Source organism: Capricornis sumatraensis, chromosome 21 (genome assembly GCF_032405125.1).
Source record: "Capricornis sumatraensis isolate serow.1 chromosome 21, serow.2, whole genome shotgun sequence".
NCBI lineage: Eukaryota > Metazoa > Chordata > Mammalia > Artiodactyla > Bovidae > Capricornis > Capricornis sumatraensis.
In genome coordinates, this window is record NC_091089.1 from 58629273 (window position 1) to 58649129 (window position 19857).

At 44.0% G+C, this 19857-nt stretch overlaps 1 protein-coding gene across 1 annotated transcript in view; it reads left to right on the plus strand.

Annotated features, from left to right (window-relative positions):
- WDR7 (WD repeat domain 7) overlaps positions 1 to 19857 on the plus strand; it is a 352576-nt gene that overhangs the window by 71531 nt on the left and 261188 nt on the right. Inside the window, exon 14 of the mRNA XM_068994015.1 lies at positions 3227 to 3441. Within this exon, the coding sequence (XP_068850116.1) occupies positions 3227 to 3441 (215 nt within the window). The remainder of the gene's footprint in view (positions 1 to 3226; positions 3442 to 19857) is intronic.

Genomic DNA, 19857 nt, shown 5'->3' on the forward strand with positions numbered 1-19857 from the left:
AAACTTGTCTAGAACTTTAAACATCAATATGATAAAGAATATAATTTTCCTGAATTTCTTAGATGCTGAAATATATAATACTTGAATACTTCAGATACTTGAAGGATATTTACAAAGAATATGAAAGTCTTTACAAATGAGGCCTTACTGGAAGATAGAATTACTTTTCCAGTAGTTTCCCTAGTAGGAAATGACAAATAGCTCCTGACTGTATGTGTACTGAGGATGTTATTTTTATAACCGGTTTACTATAATTAAGCCCAGTACATAATATTGCAGTTGACCAATTATCTTCTGACCTTCAGGAGGATTTTGATAAATAATCAGTCAATATGGTGTTCTTAAATCAAGATAAAGCTAGGGAAGCAGAATAAATTTTGGACTTCAACCATAATAGGGGGTGTACGCTCTTTTTCCCTCTTTGCTGTTCAGGTTTTAGCTAGTGATATAAAGGTCCCCGGGGACCCAGGAAGGCACATCCTGAAGGTATTGACATTATTTATTAATTAAATAAATAAAAAATGAAGCAAAAATAAATCAGATTCGGCCCAGGCTTGATGTATGAAATGTGTTTAAACTCTGAGGAGATACTTTTTGCCTCTACTTCATGTTTTGGGAATGTATTTTTACAGATGAAATCATATTACATGAAAACTGCTCAGGCATTTTGTGCAATTTTCTGTTTGCCGTTTTGAATTACACTGATGCTTCTAGCTTAACAGCACTTAAAAATGTCTTAACTTTATAATTTCAGGAGCATTTTGGTTATTTTTCTCTTCAAATGGGTAGTTTTTATTTTCAGTGTTCATTTCCTTATGAAATGAAGTTAAAGCTAGTAATACAAAACTTACAGAGATAGAGGTCCAAAATCTTTTGTTCTTTTTTTTATCCTCTTAATTATATGCTGCTGCTGCTGCTAAGTCGCTTCAGTCGTGTCTGACTCTGTGCGACCCCATAGACGACAGCCCATCAGGCTCCCCTGTCCCTGGGATTCTCCAGGCAAGAACACTGGAGTGGGTTGCCATTTCCTTCTCCAATGCGTGAAGGTGAAAAGTAAAAGTGAAGTTGCTCAGTCGTCTCCAACCCTTAGCGACCCCATGGACTGCAGCCTACGGGGCTCCTGCGTCCATGGGATTCTTCAGGCAAGAGTACTGGAGTGGGTTGCCATTGCCTTCTCCAGGTATTTTCTTCACATATTTGATCTTTTGCCTGCAGGATATAATACAATAGAGATTTGATTTTATGTTTCTGTTTCACAGGATATAACATAGTAGCATCATTGACTTTTCTGTATCTTCTATATTTTTGTTTTCATTCTATTACAAAAATAAGATAAGGACTTCCCTGATGGCCCAGTAGTTAAGAATTCAAACTCCCAATGTAGGGGGCATGGGTTTGATCCCTGGTCGAAGAACGGAACTATTATAAGATCCCACATCCTGCATGGCATGGACAAAAATTAAAAACAAACAAACAAACAACCACTGTAAAATAGAAAAGGCAGAGACACAAAGGATGAAATGGTTAAGAAAAAAGTAGTACTTTTCTAGTCAAGTCAAGTTTCTTATTTCCCTTTTGGAGTCACTCTGAAATTTTGAAGGAAGAGGTTATTCGAGTGAAAATATGACTCTCTTTTCAACCTTCCTCCCTGTGAGTCCTCTGTGTAATTAATTACTAAGTCCTTCCCATTAGGTAGCCATCACCTCCCTTTTTTCTTTACAGTGTACTATTTTTATATCAGGCTATATTTTTTAACACCATGCTATCTTTGGCTTCCCTGATAGTTCAGTTGGTAAAGAATCTGCCTGCAATGTAGGAGACCCCAGTTCGATTCCTGACCCAGGAAGGATAGGCTCCCCCCTTCAGTATTCTTGTGCTTCCCTTGTGGCTCAGCTGGTGAAGAATCCACCTGCAGTGCAGGAGACCTGGGTTCGATTCTGGCCTGGGAAGTTCCATGGGGTCATAGTCCATGGGGTCAGAGAGTCAGACACGCGTGAGCAGCTTTCGCTTTCACTTTAATGCTATCTTTATTGGTTTCTCTGTTTTCTGTTTCCACCTTCTAGTCCACCCTGTACTCTCCTGGCAAATTAATTATAGGAAATAAAACAGTAACAACCACACGTGATTCATGCCACTGTCCTAAAGACAAAATCATAAACAATTTTAGTTCACGTATCCTTTAAGACAAGACCCTCCGCAGCGTGGTGCGCGTCTACCTTTGTCTTAGCTCCCACTGCTCTTTCATAGAGACTGGTTGCTCTGTGTGAGGAACAGTTCTAGCCAAGAATAACTGGGTCACTATGCACTACTTCTTGTCTTTTATATCATGCATATTGTCGCTCCTGATTTTCACTCCTTTGGAGCATTCTTTCTTTCTGTCTGCTTATTTATTTAGGCAGTATAAGGAATGCTGAAAGTGAAAGTTGCTCAGTCGTGTCCAGCCGTTTCCTTTTGCCTCATGTTTTTCTTGCGGTGCAGGTCTATGAGTGATGCTTTCATCTTCTGTAAACCTGAAAACCTTTTTATTTCACCATCATTTTGAAGATACTTCTTTCTGGATATAGAACTCTGTGTTGACAGTTTTTTGTTTATTCCTTTCAGAATTCCACTATCTTGCTTGTATTATTTCCAGTGAAAAATCTGCTATAACCCTTATCTTTGCTCCTCTGTGTATATGCTATATCTATTTTTTTGTGACTTCTTAGAAAATTTTGTCTTTATTATTGATTTTGAGCTGTTTAGTTGTAGTTTTCTATGTATTTCTTGTGCTGAGGGTTTGTTGTACTTGAATCTGTGGGTATATAGTTCTCAGCAAATTTGGTAGGTTTTGGCCATTATTTATTCAAATATGTTTTTGACCTTCCCCTCTCTTTTCTGTATTTGGAGACTCTGATATGTGCCTATTAGGATACTTGAAATTGCCCAGAGCTTGAAGATTGTCTTTTCATTTTTGCTATTATTTTTCCTGTGTTTAATTTTATAATTTCTATTCTGCATTTTCAAGTTTTCTGAGCTTTTCTTCTGTAGGGGTTTAAGGGAGAGGAGAGGAGGCAGGTAATGCTACATGGGAGACCATTAGAGGAAGGAAGGACAAGAAAATGTTTCTGGCAGGCACTGATAAAACATATCCCTCCATTAAAAGATGTCTGTGCCTTTTTCCTTTCTGAAAAAATGGGCTTTAGCCGTCCAGAGTCGTGTAGTGACTGTGCGTGTGTGTGTCTCCCAGGAGCGCTGGACCGGTGTGTGATGGGGATCACGGCTGTGGAGATCCTGAACGCCTGCGATGAAGCAGCCCCTGCTGCTGTCGACTCGCTGAGCCACCCGGCGATCAACCTCAAGCAGGCCATGACACGCCGCAGCCTTGCTGCACTGAAGAACATGGCCCATCACAAGCTGCAGACTCTCGCCACTAACCTCTTGGCTTCTGAGGCATCTGACAAAGTAAGTTTTATACGTGGGCTCACGTGTCCCCATTCAGCTTTATTTAATGACACAGCTTTGACTCATCTTAGGGAAGCGTTTTGGGGTGATGACACTGGTGAATACTAAGCTTCTGTTTTTAAGCAGGTTTATCCGACACAGTTTTGGAGTGTTTCAAGTATTTGGCATTTTGAAAAAGTAACTTGTTCTTACCATTCAAACTATTTTAAAATGATTCCTACAGACTTGAGTGACTTCAGTTTCTGAAATTAGAATGAACAGTTTGTGTATAATCCGTCTTCTTAACTTTCTGAGTGTCTTCCTGTTGGAAAGTTTAGCACTAGTGATATCTTCAGGAGAAAAAAGTAACAACTTAGGAACAATTGTGGCTTATCATTTGCTTTAAAAATAGGCTCCGATTTTACTAAAGTTAGGCCATTTGCAAGATTTAAGAAAATATGTGAGAATAGATATGGTGAGATTGCACAAGTGCTGGCAGTTTTCTGTGAGACCCAAACTCAGCCACACTTTCCTTCCTGATAGTTAAAATCAACCCACCAGTTACTTCTCTAGTTACCAGAAAATGGTCTTACTAAAAGAAGAAGAGTCAGCCCGAGCTCATTAACTGGCTCCTTAGCATTAGTTTTCTAGACACCAGCCGCTCTCTCCTTTGTGGTCTTTGGTTCTGGGTTTTATTAAAACAGTTTGTCTCTGGTAGATGGATAAATGAAGCCTAGAGACCATCCCAGTGCTTCATCTGAATCACACTCAAAATTCCTAGTTCCATCTAAGAATTCATTAGAATTATGAATGAGTCACCAAATACTTTTATTTTCATTTTTTTTATTCCTGATTCCTACTTTTTAAATGATTAGATGTGTGCATAAAAAGCAAAGGGGTTGAAAGGATTGTGTACGAATTTGAAAATTTGCCCATGAATTAGTGAGTGCTAATGACACAGGAAATATTTACTACAGGCAGCTCCACTGACCCATATCCTCTAATTGGCAGAAATAGTTGATCATTCTGTCTTTCCTGAACATATTCATGTTTTATTGGCTTTGTTATATGGAATGTTTCATAGATTAGAAACATACAAAATTTCAAAAGGATTGTGAAGTCCTTCTGTGATTTTTTTTTCATGCTTTCTGTCCCATGCGCTGTAGAATAGAAAACAGGCTGAAATGCACTTGCCATGCCTATAATTTATTTCAGGAGATCATGTGGATATTCCCTAGGAATTCAATGTTCACGGCACATTGTCTGATGTTCTGTATAATTCTGATATTAAGCCAACTTATAAAACAACACGTTCAATGGCAAGTATGTAAGTTTGGTAATTCCCAAATATATTCTTTTTCTTGTTGATAGCCCCTAGAAGTAAAACTTTGGAAAAATAATGATATGACTAGCAAATTGAAGGGAAATAAGTGGTACAGTAACATTTATGAATGGCTTTTGTAAGTGGTCATGGTCCATTATGTGATTTTTTACAGTCTTGTTTGTCCCTGTTTTAATAGCGCATTTTATAGGGCAATTAGTGATAAAAGCACCAGATATCAGAGACACTACACTTACGTATTGTAAAATATATTGCTCGTGAACCTCCTCAGCCTTGTAGCAGTGGTAATTGTTGCCTGGCCTACAAGGGAAACAATTATAGAAGGGGGGAAAGGCTTAGGGAGCCAAGGCTGCGGGAGGATAATCACTGTATGAAAAATGCATGTTGGCCAGACCATTAGGGATTTCTCTAGCTATCTTCTCATGTTGACTTAGAGGCTTCTCCTGAGGGGAATATTTAAAGAGCCATTTGCTGGATGACTTTCAAACCTCTGGAGAAATAGAGCCCACCCAAAGTTAAGAAAAAAAAAATAACCGAAACGTAACTAAGAGGCGCTCAGTGCTACATGACTTACTCTAGGAAATTGGATCTTTTTTTTATCATGGGTCTCAATGGAAAGTAAAACCTAAATGGGAATACTGTATAGAAAGTATCCAGTTTTCTCCTGGTTAGTGCTGGCAATTGGGCTATTTGAAAGTAACAAATATTTTATATTGTTAATTAGGTTAATTTTGCCTGACATATACAGCTTTACAAGCAAAGATAATTTACTGTCCTGTGATTTTTTTTTCCTTCTTTCACTGGAAGAGCAATAAGGTGATAAGTAGAATTATCCTTTATTACTGTATTGAATGCAGTATTTGGATGCAATCTCAAAAATGACAGAATGATCTCTGTTCATTTCCAAGGCAAACTATTCAATATGACAGTAATCCAGGTCTATTCCCCGACCAGTAATGCTGAAGAAGCTGAAGTTGAACGGTTCTATGAACACCTACAAGACCTTCTAGAACTAACACCCCAAAAAGATGTCCTTTTCATTATAGGGGGCTGGAATGCAAAAGTAGGAAGTCGAGAAACACCTGGAGTAACAGGTAAATTTGGCCTTGGAGTACAAAATGAAGCAGGGCAAAGGCTAATAGAGTTTTGCCAAGAGAATGCACTGGTCATAGCAAACACCCTCTTCCAACAACACAAGAGATGACTCTACACATGACATCACCAAATGGTCAATACTGAAATCAGATTGATTATATTCTTTGCAGCCAAAGATGGAGAAGCTCTATACAGTCAGCAAAAGCAAGCCTGGGAACTGACTGTAGCTTAGATCATGATCTCCTTATTGCCAAATTCAGACTTAAATTGCAGAAAGTAGGGAAAACCAACAGACCATTCAGGTGTGACCCAGATCAAATCCCTTAGGAGTGGGATTTGATTATATAGCGGAAGTAACAGATAGATTCAAGGGATTATATCTGATAGACAGAGTGCCTGATGAAATATGGACGGAGGTTCGTGACGTTGTACAGGAGACAGGGATCAAGACCATGCTCATGGAAAAGAAATGCAAAAAAGGCAGAATGGCTGTCTGAGGAGGCCTTACAAATAGCTAAGAAAAGAGGGGAAGCCAAAAGCAAAGGAGAAAAGGAAGGATATACCCATCTGAATGCAGAGTTCCAAAGAATAGCAAGGAGAGATAAGAAAGCCTTCCTCAGCAATCAATGCAAAGAAATAGAGAAAAACAACAGAATGGGAAAGACTAGAGATCTGTTCAAGAAAATTAGAGATACCAAGGGAACATTTCAGGCAAAGATGGGCACAATAAAGGACAGAAATGGTATGGAACTACCAGAAGCAGCAGATATTAAGAAGAGGTGGCAAGAATACACAGAAGAACTGTACAAAAAAGATCTTCATGACCCAGATAATCACGATGGTGTGATCACTCACCAAGAGCCAGATATCCTGGAATGCGAAGTCAAGTGGGCCTTAGGAAACATCACTACGAAGAAAGCCAGTGGAGGTGATGGAATTCCAGTTGGGCTCTTTCAAATCCTAAAAGATGATGCTGTGAAAGTACTGCACTCAATATGCCAGCAAATTTGGAAAATGCAGCAGTGACTACAGGACTGGAAAAGGTCAGTTTTCATTCCAATTCCTAAGAAAGGCAATGCCAAAGAATGAAATTATTGCATGATTGTACTTATTTCACACACTAGCAAAGTAATGCTCAAAATTCTCCAAGCCAGGCTTCAACAGTACGTGAACTGTGAACTTCCAGATGTTCAAGCTGGTTTTAGAAAAGGCAGAGGAACCAGAGATAAAATTGCCAACATCCATCTGCTGGATCATCGAAAAAGCAAGAGAGTTCCAGAAAAACATCTATTTCTGCTTTATTGACTATGCCAAAGCCTTGGACTGTGTGGATCACAATCAACTGTGGAAAATTCTGAAAGAGATGGGAATACCAGACCACCTGACCTGTCTCTTGAGAAATCTGTATGCAGGTCAGGAAGCAACAGTTAAAACTGGACATGGAACAACAGACTGGTTCCAAAAAGGAAAAGGAATGTGTCAAGGCTGTATATTGTCACTGTGCTTGTTTAGCTTATATGCAGAGTACATCATGAGAAATGCTGGGCTGGATGAAGCAAAAGCTGGAATCAAGATTTATGGGAGAAATATCAGTAACCTTAGATATGCAGATGACACCACCTTTACGGCAGAAAATGAAGACGTACTAAAGAGCCTCTTGATGAAAGTGAAAGAGGAGAGTGAAAAAGTTGTCTTAAAACTCAACATTCAGAGAAGCATCTGGTCCCATCACTTCATGGCAAATAGATGGGGAAACAATGGAAACCGTGAGAGACTTTATTTTGGGGGGTTCCAAAATCACTGCAGATGGTGAAGGCAGCCTTGAAATTAACAGACACTTGCTCCTTGGAAGAAAAGCTATGATCAACATAGACAGCATATTAAAAAGCAGAGATATTACTTTACCAACAAAGGTCTGTCTAGTCAAAGCTACAGTTTTTCCAGTAGTCATGTTTGGATGTGAGAGTTGGACTCTAAAGAAAGCTGAGCACCGAAGAACTGATGCTTTTGAACTGTGGTGTTGGAGAAGACTCTTGAGAGTCCCTTGGACTGCAAGGAGATCCAACCAGTCCATCCTAAAGGAAATCAGTCCTGAATATTCATTGGAAGGACTGATGCTGAAGCTGAAACTCCAATACTTTGGCCACCTGATGTGAAGAACTGAGCCCTTAGAAAAGAGCCTGATGCTTTTGTTATTATCCTCAAATTTTCAAATGATGAACCTAAAGGACATTTGGATAGAACATAGATTGGCAAATTTTTCTCTGCAAAGGGTTATATAGTGAAAAAAAAATTAGGCTTTGTGGTTCATATCACTTGTGTCACGGTGATTCAACTCTGCCATAATAGTGGTGTTAAAGAGCTATGCCTGTGTGCCTGCTTAGTTGCTCAGTTGTGTCGGACTCTTTGAGACCCTGTGAACTGTAGCCCATCAGGCTCCTCTGTCCATGGGATTCTCCAGACAAGAATACTGGAGTGGGTTACCAGTCCTATCTCCCGGGGGTCTTCTTGACTCAGAAATCGAACCTGAGTCCCCTGCACTGCAGGCAGATCTTTTACCATCTTAGCCACCAGGGAAACCCCAAGAGGTATAGACCGTATGTAAATGGATGAATGTGACTGGCTCCCAATAAAATTTTATTAACAAAAATAGACAGTGGGCTGAATTTGGCCCTGGGTCCTAGTTTGCTGACCCTTGCATCTGAAGATGGCATTATTGTATCAAGGTTGTGGATATAGTTCCCCCGTTGAATGACCTTTGCTTCATTTTTGAAAAGCAGAACAGAGGAGTGGTTTAGAGGCCAAGTTCTGATGACAGATGTATCTGTGTTCCAGTTGCATCTCTGTAACTTCCTGCCTGTTGGCGACCTTGGACAAGTAACCTCCAGTGATCTAGGTTACACATGTAATTGAAAGCAAATTCTTATAAAGGAAGTAAAGGTTGACAGTATATTAGAGAAACGAAATAACACCAAGCCTGGGGAATAAAAAAGAACATATGGAGTTAATAATTAATGAAGTCATTGCTCATCATTAATAGCTGTTTTGATAGAAATAATTGGGTCAGAAGTCAGGATACAGTGAGTTAGGAAGGACCATGAGATCAAGTGGAGGTACAGTGCGTGGAAGAAGTTTGCTGTTAGTGGAAAAGAAGAGAGGAGTTAGCTTCAGTGGTGGTTGCAGGGTTAAGAGCAGAGTTGATGCTTTGGGAGCTCACTGACCCTTTTGCTGGTGGAGGGAGCTATCGGTGGGGCTGTGGAAGAGGACATGCTGCTGAGAAGAAAGCTGGAGGGTTCACCCTTATTGAAAACTCTTCCCTTACAATCTGTAATGATGAAAAGAGGGAGGTGAATATAACAGGTTATTTTCAGCAGCAGCATTTTCAGCGGAAGAAGAGTCATATTTGTTAAAAAAAAAAAAAGAAAAGAAAAAAGGAAGTGGTAATAATCCCTTGAAGGGAGAGTCATCTTTTGTTTTAATCCGTCATTCAACTCAGAACAGGCGCTGTGCTGGGTTAGGAGTTAGAGGACTTGTACGATATAAATAAATAGGAGGGTCGTAATTGGCATGTAGTGATATTTAAGGAATGCATAAATGAATATGTCAAGAAGCATGTCTGGGCATATCTGGTGATCTTTTTGACAAGTTTTCCCATAAAGCGTTTGTCAGACACTGGTTCTTGGTGAGGCGATCTTGACGGATGGCTTGGGCCAGTGGGATTTTATCAGTGAAGCTAGAAACCTTGTGGCCATGGAATTCATTTCATAGGCCTACTCTGTGTGACTTTTTATTGGGCCTCCTTATATCTTAGGCTGGAGAAGGAAATGGCAACCCACTCCAGTACTCTTGCCTGGAAAATCTCATGGATGGAGGAGCAAGGTAGGCTACACCCTGTGGGGTTGCAAAGGGTCAGACACGACCGAGCGACTTCACTTTCAATTTTCACATCTTAGGCATTGTATCAATCAGAATCACCCTATTTATGTTGAAAAAGAATGAAGTTGAAGAAATTGAAAAGTGGCCAGAATGATTTATCTTTTAGCTTGCATTTCTCTCTCTGTTGTCTAATTAGTCAAAACCCTGAAAAAATGAATGGGCTATATTTGCAAAGGTCAGTAGCTTTGTATTCTGTGTAACTAGGCGATAGAATGGGATTTAGAAGTCAAATATAACCTACTGAGAACATACTCTGTGTCTTTCGCTTGCAGAATTCATTCTGTAAAAAAAAAAAAAAAATTGTACCGATCGAATTGACTTTATGATTCATTGTGAAAAGGGCACTTGTCCGGTACAGACAGGGACAAGTCAAATGACGTTATGTACAGATACCAGGCCTTTCTGGTGAAGTGTTTTCAGCCTTAGAAAAATTCTTATGATATGTCTGACCTTTGGAGAATCAATTAAACTTGCTTAACATTCTGTCCCCAAACTTTAATGAATATCTTAAAAGAAAAAATGAATATGTTAATTGTATATTTATTATATACTTATATATGAGTTCAGCTTTGGGTTCTTCTAACTGGTTATTAAAATAAAATTTTTAAATTACACTAATTACTGTTTAATTCTTAATAAGTAAAGTTAGGGAGACCTAGCTAAGCAGCCGAACCTTAAGGAAACAAGGGAGTGAATGTCTCACTGTAGGAGAAGAAGGATTTATTAAGTGCCTCTGTGACCAGTGATTCCCCTTAATGGAGGATAATAGTTAGAAACCGAATCTGGATGCTTTGTACGCTCCTGGCTCCTGCGATGACGTTGTGTCCGGTCCCTCTCAGAAGACAGAGCTGGACAGTATGTTTACAAGGCATATACAGTGACTCAAACAAATGTATTAAGTATTTCTGTCTTCCTAAATATATGAAATACCTTGGACTGACCCCATTACCTCCAGTTCTAAGCAAATACCACAGTGTTTGTTCTAGGCTCCCCTCTTGGCATATTATAACTCTCTGCTCACCTGTGACAAACCTCACCCAGTATTTTCAATGTATTGATTTGTTCCGTTCCCCCTTTATGTAGACAATTTCCTTCCCACCCCACATCTCCTTTTAGGTGTGCCGACCAAAAGCTTACCTCCCACAAAGGAGAACCCTTTCCTTTTGATTCTTAATGTGTTTTTACCTTCCGCCGTCTGCTTCTCTTAGGCATGATCAGTTGTGTTTATTTATTCTCGTGTTTCTTTCTGTTTAGGTTTCTTTGTCAAAGTGATGTTTTAGTTTTAATTCTTTCTTGAGTTCAGTCATTTCATTTCTGATTTTTCTAATTCTTATTTGTGGTGTTCTTTCATAGTGAGTATCATTTTAAAAATGTTCTCTAGCTTGTTTTGAAAGAGCACATTCATTTCAGTCTGCTTCTTAAGCATGTCTGTTTTCTTGCTCTTGTTGTCTCTCTCCCTAATAGTAGCTTCATTTTATTATGCACGATCTTAGTCCCCTGACCAGGGATCAAACACGTGCCCCCTGCAGTGGAAGCATGGAATCCTAGCCACTGGATCACCAGGGAAGTCCTGATCTTATTCTCTCTTGGCCTGCAGTAATTTGACCTCAGTACTTTTTGGAATATTACTTTGTGGGATAATTTTTCCTAGATTTTTTTAATGATTAATTCAGGCAGCATTTTTAGCTTCACAGGACTCCTGTTGTTTCACGTGGTTCAGTAAGATGGTGACTTGCTTTCTGACCGTTTCTGGCACTGTTCTTTGCCTTACTTTTTTCTTTTTTTTTTTTAAATTACCTGTCCATTTTGATTACGTTCTTAGCACTTTCTTATTACCAGGGCATCCTTTCCTAGAAGGGAGCCCTGAGGCATCAGTGTTGTAAGGGCCTCGGGACTCTGATGTACCAGCCTCACATTTCTCACAACTGTGGACTCTCGTGTGAACTTGCTGTTGAGGTAGGTGAGGCCCTCCCAGGTTTAGCTGCTCTTTCCAGATTTATTTTTCAGATGAGTATCTGTTGGCTCTTACAGAGTTTTCGTGGCAGAGCTCTCAAGTACATTCCTGCTTCCATCTTCCCTCCTTCCTACAGCATGCCTGACACCAGGTGGACTTTGTAGCTTTTGGTAGCCTTTCCCATCCACTTGAATTTTGGAATTTGTGGGTGTAGTTCATCACTTAGTTCTGTTGAAAATGTTCTCAGTGAGTTTCAGTTATGCCATCTAGTTGCTCTGTCCGTTTTTATGGGGGGATTTGGAAAAACCCAGTAACTATGCTGGCGTCACTGCTGTGATCTTCCCAGAATCCCCTTCAGTCTCTATATTCTCGATGTTAAGTATAAAATTCAGTGAGATGCATTAGTTAAAGACAAATCATATTAAACATTTAAAATCTTACCTGTGTATTATTTGAACTAGATGAAGCATATATGTGAATATATTTTTTCTGGATCACACTGGTAAGATACCAGTGTGGTTTTGAATTTCAAGGACACATACTTTCTATTTGGGCTTCCCTCATGGCTCAGTGTTAAAAAGTCTGCCTGCAATGCAAGAGACCCAGGTTCAATCCCTGGGTTGGGAAGATCCCCTGGAGAAGGAAATGGCAACTCACTCCTGTATTCTTGCCTGGGACATCCCATGGACAGAAAAGCCTGGCGGGCTACAGTCCATGAGGTCGCAAAGAGTCAGATGCCACTGAGTGACTAAACAACGACAAAGGTATTTTGAAGTAATTTGATAGACGTGTAAAGACTCATGACTAAAAATCAATGTGTTAGTTCTTTGGGTAAGAAATAATTTCTTCCTGTCTAATATGATTGGGAAATCTGCTCTTTATCAGACCATACAACATATTTTCAAAGTTCTTGACTTTTGTATCCTCTGTTAGAAAATAATTGAATAGGTCTAGGTCAGGAACGGAGAAGGCAGTGGCACCCACTCCAGTGCTCTTGCCTGGAAAATCCCATGGGCGGAGGAGCCTGGTAGGCTGCAGTCCATGGGGTCGCAAAGAGTCGGATACGACTGAGCGACTTCACTTTCACTTTTCACTTTCTTGCATTGGAGAAGGAAATGGCAACCCACTCCAATGTTCTTGCCTGGAGAATCCCAGGGATGGGGAGTCTGGTGGGCTGCCGTCTATGGGGTTGCACAGAGTCGGACACGACTGAAGCGACTTGGCAGCAGCAGCAGCAGATCAGGAAACCTTTATTGACTCTTAGGTACTGTTTTAGGCCCTCGAGAGCCCAGATGAATAAGACATGATATTCACCCTCAGGAAATATAAACGGATAAATGCAGTGCAATGCAGTAGTGGAGAAGGCAGTGGCACCCCACTCCAGCACTCTTGCCTGGAAAATCCCATGGACGGAGGAGCCTGGTGGGCTGCAGTCCATGGGGTCGCTAACAGTCGGACACGACTGAGCCACTTCACTTTCACTTTTCACTTTCATGCATTGGAGAAGGAAATGGCAACCCACTCCAGTGTTCTTGCCTGGAGAATCCCAGGGACGGGGGATCCTGGTGGGCTGCCGTCTACGGGGTCACACAGAGCCGGACACGACTGAAGTGACGCAGCAGCAGCAGCAGCAGTGAGATGGCTGAGGAGACCCAGAAAGTATTGCAGATACCTGGCCTAGACTGATGTGATCAGGACTGGCTTCTTGGAGGAGGGGGCGTTGAAGAATGAGTGGAGTATCGTCAGGTGGGTGGTGTGTGTTCTGGGAGTAGCAGGTGGCAGGTGCAGGGAGGGGAGTGGGGACTGACCCGTGTGCTCAGTGGAGCCGGGGGCCCACCGAAGACACACGGGCGGTAGGGGGAAGCGAGCCATCCGTGTGTACCTGGCAAGCCCTAAAGCATTCTCTCTCACCTCAGTAGCTTTCAAATTTAAGAAGTAGCGTTAGAATCCTTCCCTCAAAAAGAACTTTTTGTGAAAGCCAGTGTGGCCATCAGATCTGAGGATACATTGGGAAGAGTATTAATTGAAGGATGGTTTGTGAGCTGTGTGTTTGGCAGGACCTAGTAATCTGTTGGGCTTCCCTGGTGGCTCGGCTGGTAAACAATCCACACGCAAGTGCAGGAGACCCCAGTTCAATTCCTGGGTCAGGAAGATCCCCTAGAGAAGGGAACGGCTACCCCCTTCCGTATTCTTGGGCTTCCCTGGTGGCTCAGCTGGTAAAGAATCCGCCTGCAATGTGGGAGACCTGGGTTCGATCCCTAGGCTGGGAATATCCCCTTGAGGAGGGCATGGCAACCCACTCCAGTATTCCTGCCTGGAGGATCCCATGGACGGAGGATCCCATGGACAGAGCAGCCTGGCAGGCTGCAGTCCATGGGGTCACAGAGAGTCGGACAGGACTGAGGGACTGAGCACAGCACACGTGCTTTGTTATGCAGAGTGGGTGAGGGAGGTTAACTCAGCGTTCTGGCTGGTTGACTGACTAGACGTGGCTCTGCCCGGTGTGAGGGAGAATGTGGGCCAGCTTTTGCGGGACTGACGCAGAGTTGCTTTGTGTATGATGCGGGCTGGGGAGAACTAGAGGGAGGGGTGTGGTGGCGAGTATCCAGGTGGAGGAATCGCCCAGGCCCACCGCGAAGCGGACGAGGTCCCTCAGAGAGAGCAGATGGGGCTGAGAGAGACTCAAGATCTCGACCCGAAGGGGAGGAGAGGAAACGTGGAGAGCAGGGGTGAGGGGAGAACCCGGAGGATTGCGGACTGGCAGACAGGAAGTTGGGCGTTTCCGGAAGGGCGGAGCGATCAGCTGTGCCAAACGCAGGCAGTGATGACCGTAGAAGGACTGAACGTGTGTGTCCGTGAGGTCCTTAGTGTTCTTTTCCAGACTGTTCTCCCAGGATGTGTGGGCCAGAAGCTGGACTGTGGTGGGTTCAGGAGTGAGTGGGCTTCCCTGGTGGCTCAGACGGTAAAGAATCTGCCTGTAATGTGGGAGACCCTGGTTCGATTCCTGGGTCAGGAAGATTCCCTGGCGAAGGGAACGGCTCCCCACTCCAGTATTCTGGCCTGGAGAATCCCATGGACAGAGGAGCCTGGAGGGCTATAGTCCAGGGGGTCGTACAGAGTTGGACACGACTGAGCGACTGTAAGTTCACTTCAAGGACTGAATGGGAAGTGTGGAAATAGACATAGCAAGTACAGAACACTTCTGAAAAGTTTGCAGGAGAAGGGAGGAGAAAGAGGATAGCCAGAGGGGAATGCAGTCTTGGAAACAGGTTTGAGTGCGGATTAAGGGTACAGAGCCAGGGGAGAGAGGCAGGTTCGTGATCAGGATCCGGAGGAGACAGCCGGTGACGCTGGGTTCCACGTGGGATGGGAAGAAGGCAGAGGGAAGGCAGTTGGCTGTGACCTGGGGGAGGAAGACTTCATTTTCTGAAACTGAGTTTTAAGGGAAGACGCCATCTCTGTGACATGAAAGTGCACGTGCTGATGGAAAAGCTGCGGAACTTCCCCGGAGACCCAGCCCCAATCTCTAGGGAAGGTGGCTACAGGGACCCGCGGATTTCCAGCACAGACGAAACAGCCTCCTGGAGGAAGATGCCACCTAGGACTTTCATAGCTGGAGAGAAGAACTTAGGGCCTGGCTACAAAAGTGCCAAAAGACAGACTGCCTCTCTTGATGGGGGCCAGTACAGCCAGTGACTTGGAGTGGAAGCCAGTGCTATTTATCATTCTGAAAACCCTAGAGCCCTTAAGAAACAGGGAGAATCTCCTCTGCCTGTGCTCTGTGAATGGAACAACAAAGCACAGCCGTTTACAGCATGGTTTACTGAGTATTTTTAAGCCCAGCATTTGAGATGGTAGTTTGGCCACCTGATGTGAAGAGCTGACTCATTGGAAAAGACCCTGATGCTGGGAAAGATTGAAGGCAAGAGGAGAAAGGATGACAAAGGATGAGACGGCTGGATGGCATCGCTGACTCAATGGATGTGAGTTTGAGCAAGCTCCGAGAGTTGGTGAAGGAAAGGGAAGCCTGGCCTGCTGCAGCCCATGGGGTCGCAGAGAGTTGGACACGACTGAGCGCCTGAACGACAGCAACTGTGACAACCTGAGACTGTTGCCCAGAGTAAAAGATGCCTTCCAAAATCCGGCTGCCAGTTGGCAGGGCGCCTGGTGACTGCCTAAGAGCACTGCTGGAGATGCACCGTGGGAGTCACACTGTTTCATGCCTGTTACCACCACACCCATTCTGCAGCTCATGGACCAAGGGGGTAATTACAATTTGTAAGTCTTCTCTAAGAAATGCATTTTGTGAGGCTGTAGCTGTTATATTTGGCATGTTTGGTGCTTCCTCTGATGGATCTGGGCAGAGTAAGTTGAAAACCTCTGAAAAGACTTCGCTTTCTAGATGGCCATAGGACGTTTGTGATTCACGAGAAGAGCTCAAAATATCAACCTTCATAGGAGCTTGGAAGAAGTCCACTCCAACCCTCAAGAATGCCTTTGAGGGGTTCTAGGCTTCAGTGGAGAAAGGAACTGCACATGTGGTGGAAATGGCAGCAGAGCCAGAGATGGAAACGGAGCCTGAAGATGTGAGCGGGCCGCTGCCCCCTCGTGATGAAGCTTGCGCGGACGAGGAGTGGTTTCTGCAGGTGAAGTCCGCTGCGGGCGAAGATGTTGGAAGATCCCTGAAATGACCACAAAGGATTTAAACTGTGACATCCGCTAGGTTCATAAAGCAGCAGCAGAGTTTGGAGATTGCCTCCCAGTTTTGAAAGAAGTTCTGTGGGTAAAACGCTGTCAAACAGCGTTACCTGCTAGAGAGGGATCGTTAATGAGAGGAAGAGTCCATCGATGCAGCGAACTGCGTCACTGTCTCATTTTAAAAAATCGTCGCAGTCACCCCGGCTTCCGCAGCCATCATGGTAGGGTCAGCGACCATGAGCATCGAGGCAGACCCTCCACCGTCAAATAGATGACGACTTCCCGAGGGCTCAGGTGATGGTTAACAGGTTTTTTCGTTTTTGTTTTTCGATTTTGTTCAGCAATAAGGTGTTTTTAATTTGGTAGGTACAGTTTTTAGGCATAATGCTGTTATGCTTACAGTGTGGTTTAAACATAACGTGCCTGTGCACCAGGAAACTAAACAGTTCACGTGACCCACTTTATTGCGATGTCACTCGCTTGATCGCGGTGGTCTGGAAGGATCCCTGTACGTTCAGAGATTTGTCCATTCTTCTTCCACACATCTCTCTCTTCTTAGTTTGTCAAGACACCTGTTTTTCTTAATCACAGTCACACCTCAGTCCCATAGCAGCGATCAGCCTTGGTGAAAGTCACACTTTCTCTGGGAGTGGATGGGTTTAGAGGAAGGGGTGGGACAAAGACAAAGGAGGGAAGTCGCGGTCATAAAGCAGGATGCTAGGTTTTCACAGTCTGATGTAAACTGGCTCCCAATCTTTTCACCTATATTTCAGTAAATGTAGTACCGTTGACCCTTAACAACAGGGGTTTGAGCTGTGTGGGTCCACTTGGAACCTTTTTTTAACGGTAAACACCACAGCACTCCAGTCCAGGAGCGGTGGAATTTGTGGATAAGGGGAACCGCGGTTATAGAGGGCTGAGTGTAAATTACACGCGGAGCTTTGACTGCTCGGATGGGTGGACGCCCCCAGCCTCCGAGTTTTTCGGGGGCCAGCCGTCTCCGCTCTCCGCAGCGTGTGGAGCGGCCTTGTGCCATCACCCACCCCGCCCCAAGGCCCGCGCCCGGCTGCTGCCCCTCATCTCAGGAGCCTCGCTTTGACGACTACTTCCGCAAAGCTGCTGAAGGTTTTCAGGCGATGCCGCTGGGTCTGGCAGTGAGCTGAGCCTTCTCAGACGCTCTGGCGCTTGGTTTGTGTGTCTGGCCTGGTGCTCGCTCTCGCTCTCGTGTGCCGGTACAGGGAAGCAGCAGATGCGCTCGCTTACGCGCGGTGCCTCTGTCGGGGCTTCTTCGCGTTAGCGCTGCTGACGTCTGGGCGTGTAGTGCTCTTCTCGGGACTGTCCTGTGCAGTGCAACGTGTTTCTTGGCGCCCCCGGCCTCCGCCCACCACACGCCACCAGCACCCTCTCCAGAGGTGACTCCCGAAGATGTCTGCAGAAGTTGCCAGTGTCCTTTGGAGCTGTGGGGCGGGGGGCGGGGTGGGGGGAGACACCGCCCCTGGCTGAGATCCACCGCTTTCTATCTAAGCTTCTCAAAGGACCATTTGCTTTTTCTCGTGTTTCCAGCGCCCAGCAGTGCTCGCTGCGTTATAGTGAGCAGGCCACTACGTGAAGGTTGATTAATGTCGAGTGGGTTCACCTTGTCTCTCATCTCCCAGCCCTCCATCTCCCGAGTCTCTGCAGAAGGGACACTGAGAACCTCTTGATGCCTTGAATCAAAGGTCAGGTAGATACAGGAGGGCCTGAACTTCCTACTCCATCCTGACTACTGACAAGCTGTGAAACCAGTGTGACTGACTAACCTCTTAGCTTCCATTTGTTTTTAGCTTTAAAGTGTGTGTGTATGTATGTATGTGTGTGTGTGTGGTGGTGGTGGTGTAATGTTGTAATGAAGTTAAATGAGCAGTGTGTTTGCAAACATTGATCTCAGTAGGTATAACACTTGTTTGATACTCCTGATTGATTGATTGCATTCATTCGGCCGGTATTGAGCGCCGATCCTGAGAGGGCCCCAGACGAAATCAGTGGAAAGTGTGTTAGTCTTGCCTGCACCCCACAGACCCCGGGCCCGAGGAGTTCCTGCTCCAGTGTGGGGGGGCACTGGGCCATTCCCTGGGCTGAGCTTTCGTCTAGCCCGTGGGAGCCGGGTGCGACAGAGCCCAAGGAGACCAACCTCCCTGCAGGGTTGCTGGGAAGGCTTTTCTGAAGGGTCGCTTGCCTAGGGGCTTGACATCTGGAAGAAGCGTGGGCAGGAACATCCCAGGCATAGAAAGTGGAGCGTGCAGATGTGGGCACGACAGTGATCAGGCCAGAGACCGCAGCATGTGCTGAGACCAGTGGTGGGAGAAGAGGGTGGACGCCCAGGTGGCGCCGTGGTAAAGAAGCCAAGTGCCGATGCAGGAGACGCAGGTTCGATCCCTGCGTCGGGAAGATGCCCTGGAGGAGGCATGGCAGCCCACTCCGGTGTTCCTGCCTGTAGAATCCCATGGACAGAGGAACCTTATAGGCTATAGTCCACGGGGTTGCAAAAAGCTGGACATGGCTGAGCACAGGCACGAGAGTCGACGTGTGTAAGTCTTTCTGAAATCAGATTCCTCGCCACAGTGACCCGGGAGCAATTGGAGAGGTTTTCTTTTTTCCTTTTCATTTCGTTAGCATTTAGTCCTGTCTTTTCTCTTACACATCAGTCACCCAGAATCTCATTGTATTTCCATTCTTTCACAAATATGTTGAGTTTTTTATACAAAATAGAAGCCCTTCGAACACAGTTTCTTTCCTTAAAACACAATTTCTTTCCTTAAAACAGTTTCTTTCCTTAAAACACAGTTTCTTTCCTTTAGTGATTTAAACTTTTCACATGTGTCTTTAACATATTTATTTGCAATATTGAATAAAATAAGCTGGATTTTATTATCTAGCAAGAGAAACACTGCTTGTTTTTATCTATTAGCTGTTGACACCAGCTCTCTGAAGTAAGTAGTCTTTCTTCTATTTGGGAGATGGAAGAAGTAATGCTGGAGGTGTCGAGTGGTTCATGTAAAGATCTGTCTAATAGAGAAGTGGGAGGAGTAAGGCCCCCGCCTCCAGGGCTCCAGGTCTTGTTACTCAGTCCCTTGGCCCTTTGGGAAGAGTCACAAGTCATTCCGCCCGTGCTAGTGTTGTGGAAAGTTAGCATATTGATCTAGGAATGTCTTAATATGTTAATGCCATTTGGCTGTTACTGTTATTCCAAATCATCCAGTGAGACCTGGCCTGTAGAAATATCTTTAGAAGATAGTTTCTTTATAAAAAGTGTTTTTATTTAACACATAATTAACTTGTAATTTACATTTTATTTATGTCATATGAAATAAATTATAGTACAGTATAAACCTTAGTGCATCCCAGGTGGCTCAGTGGTAAAAGAATCCACCTG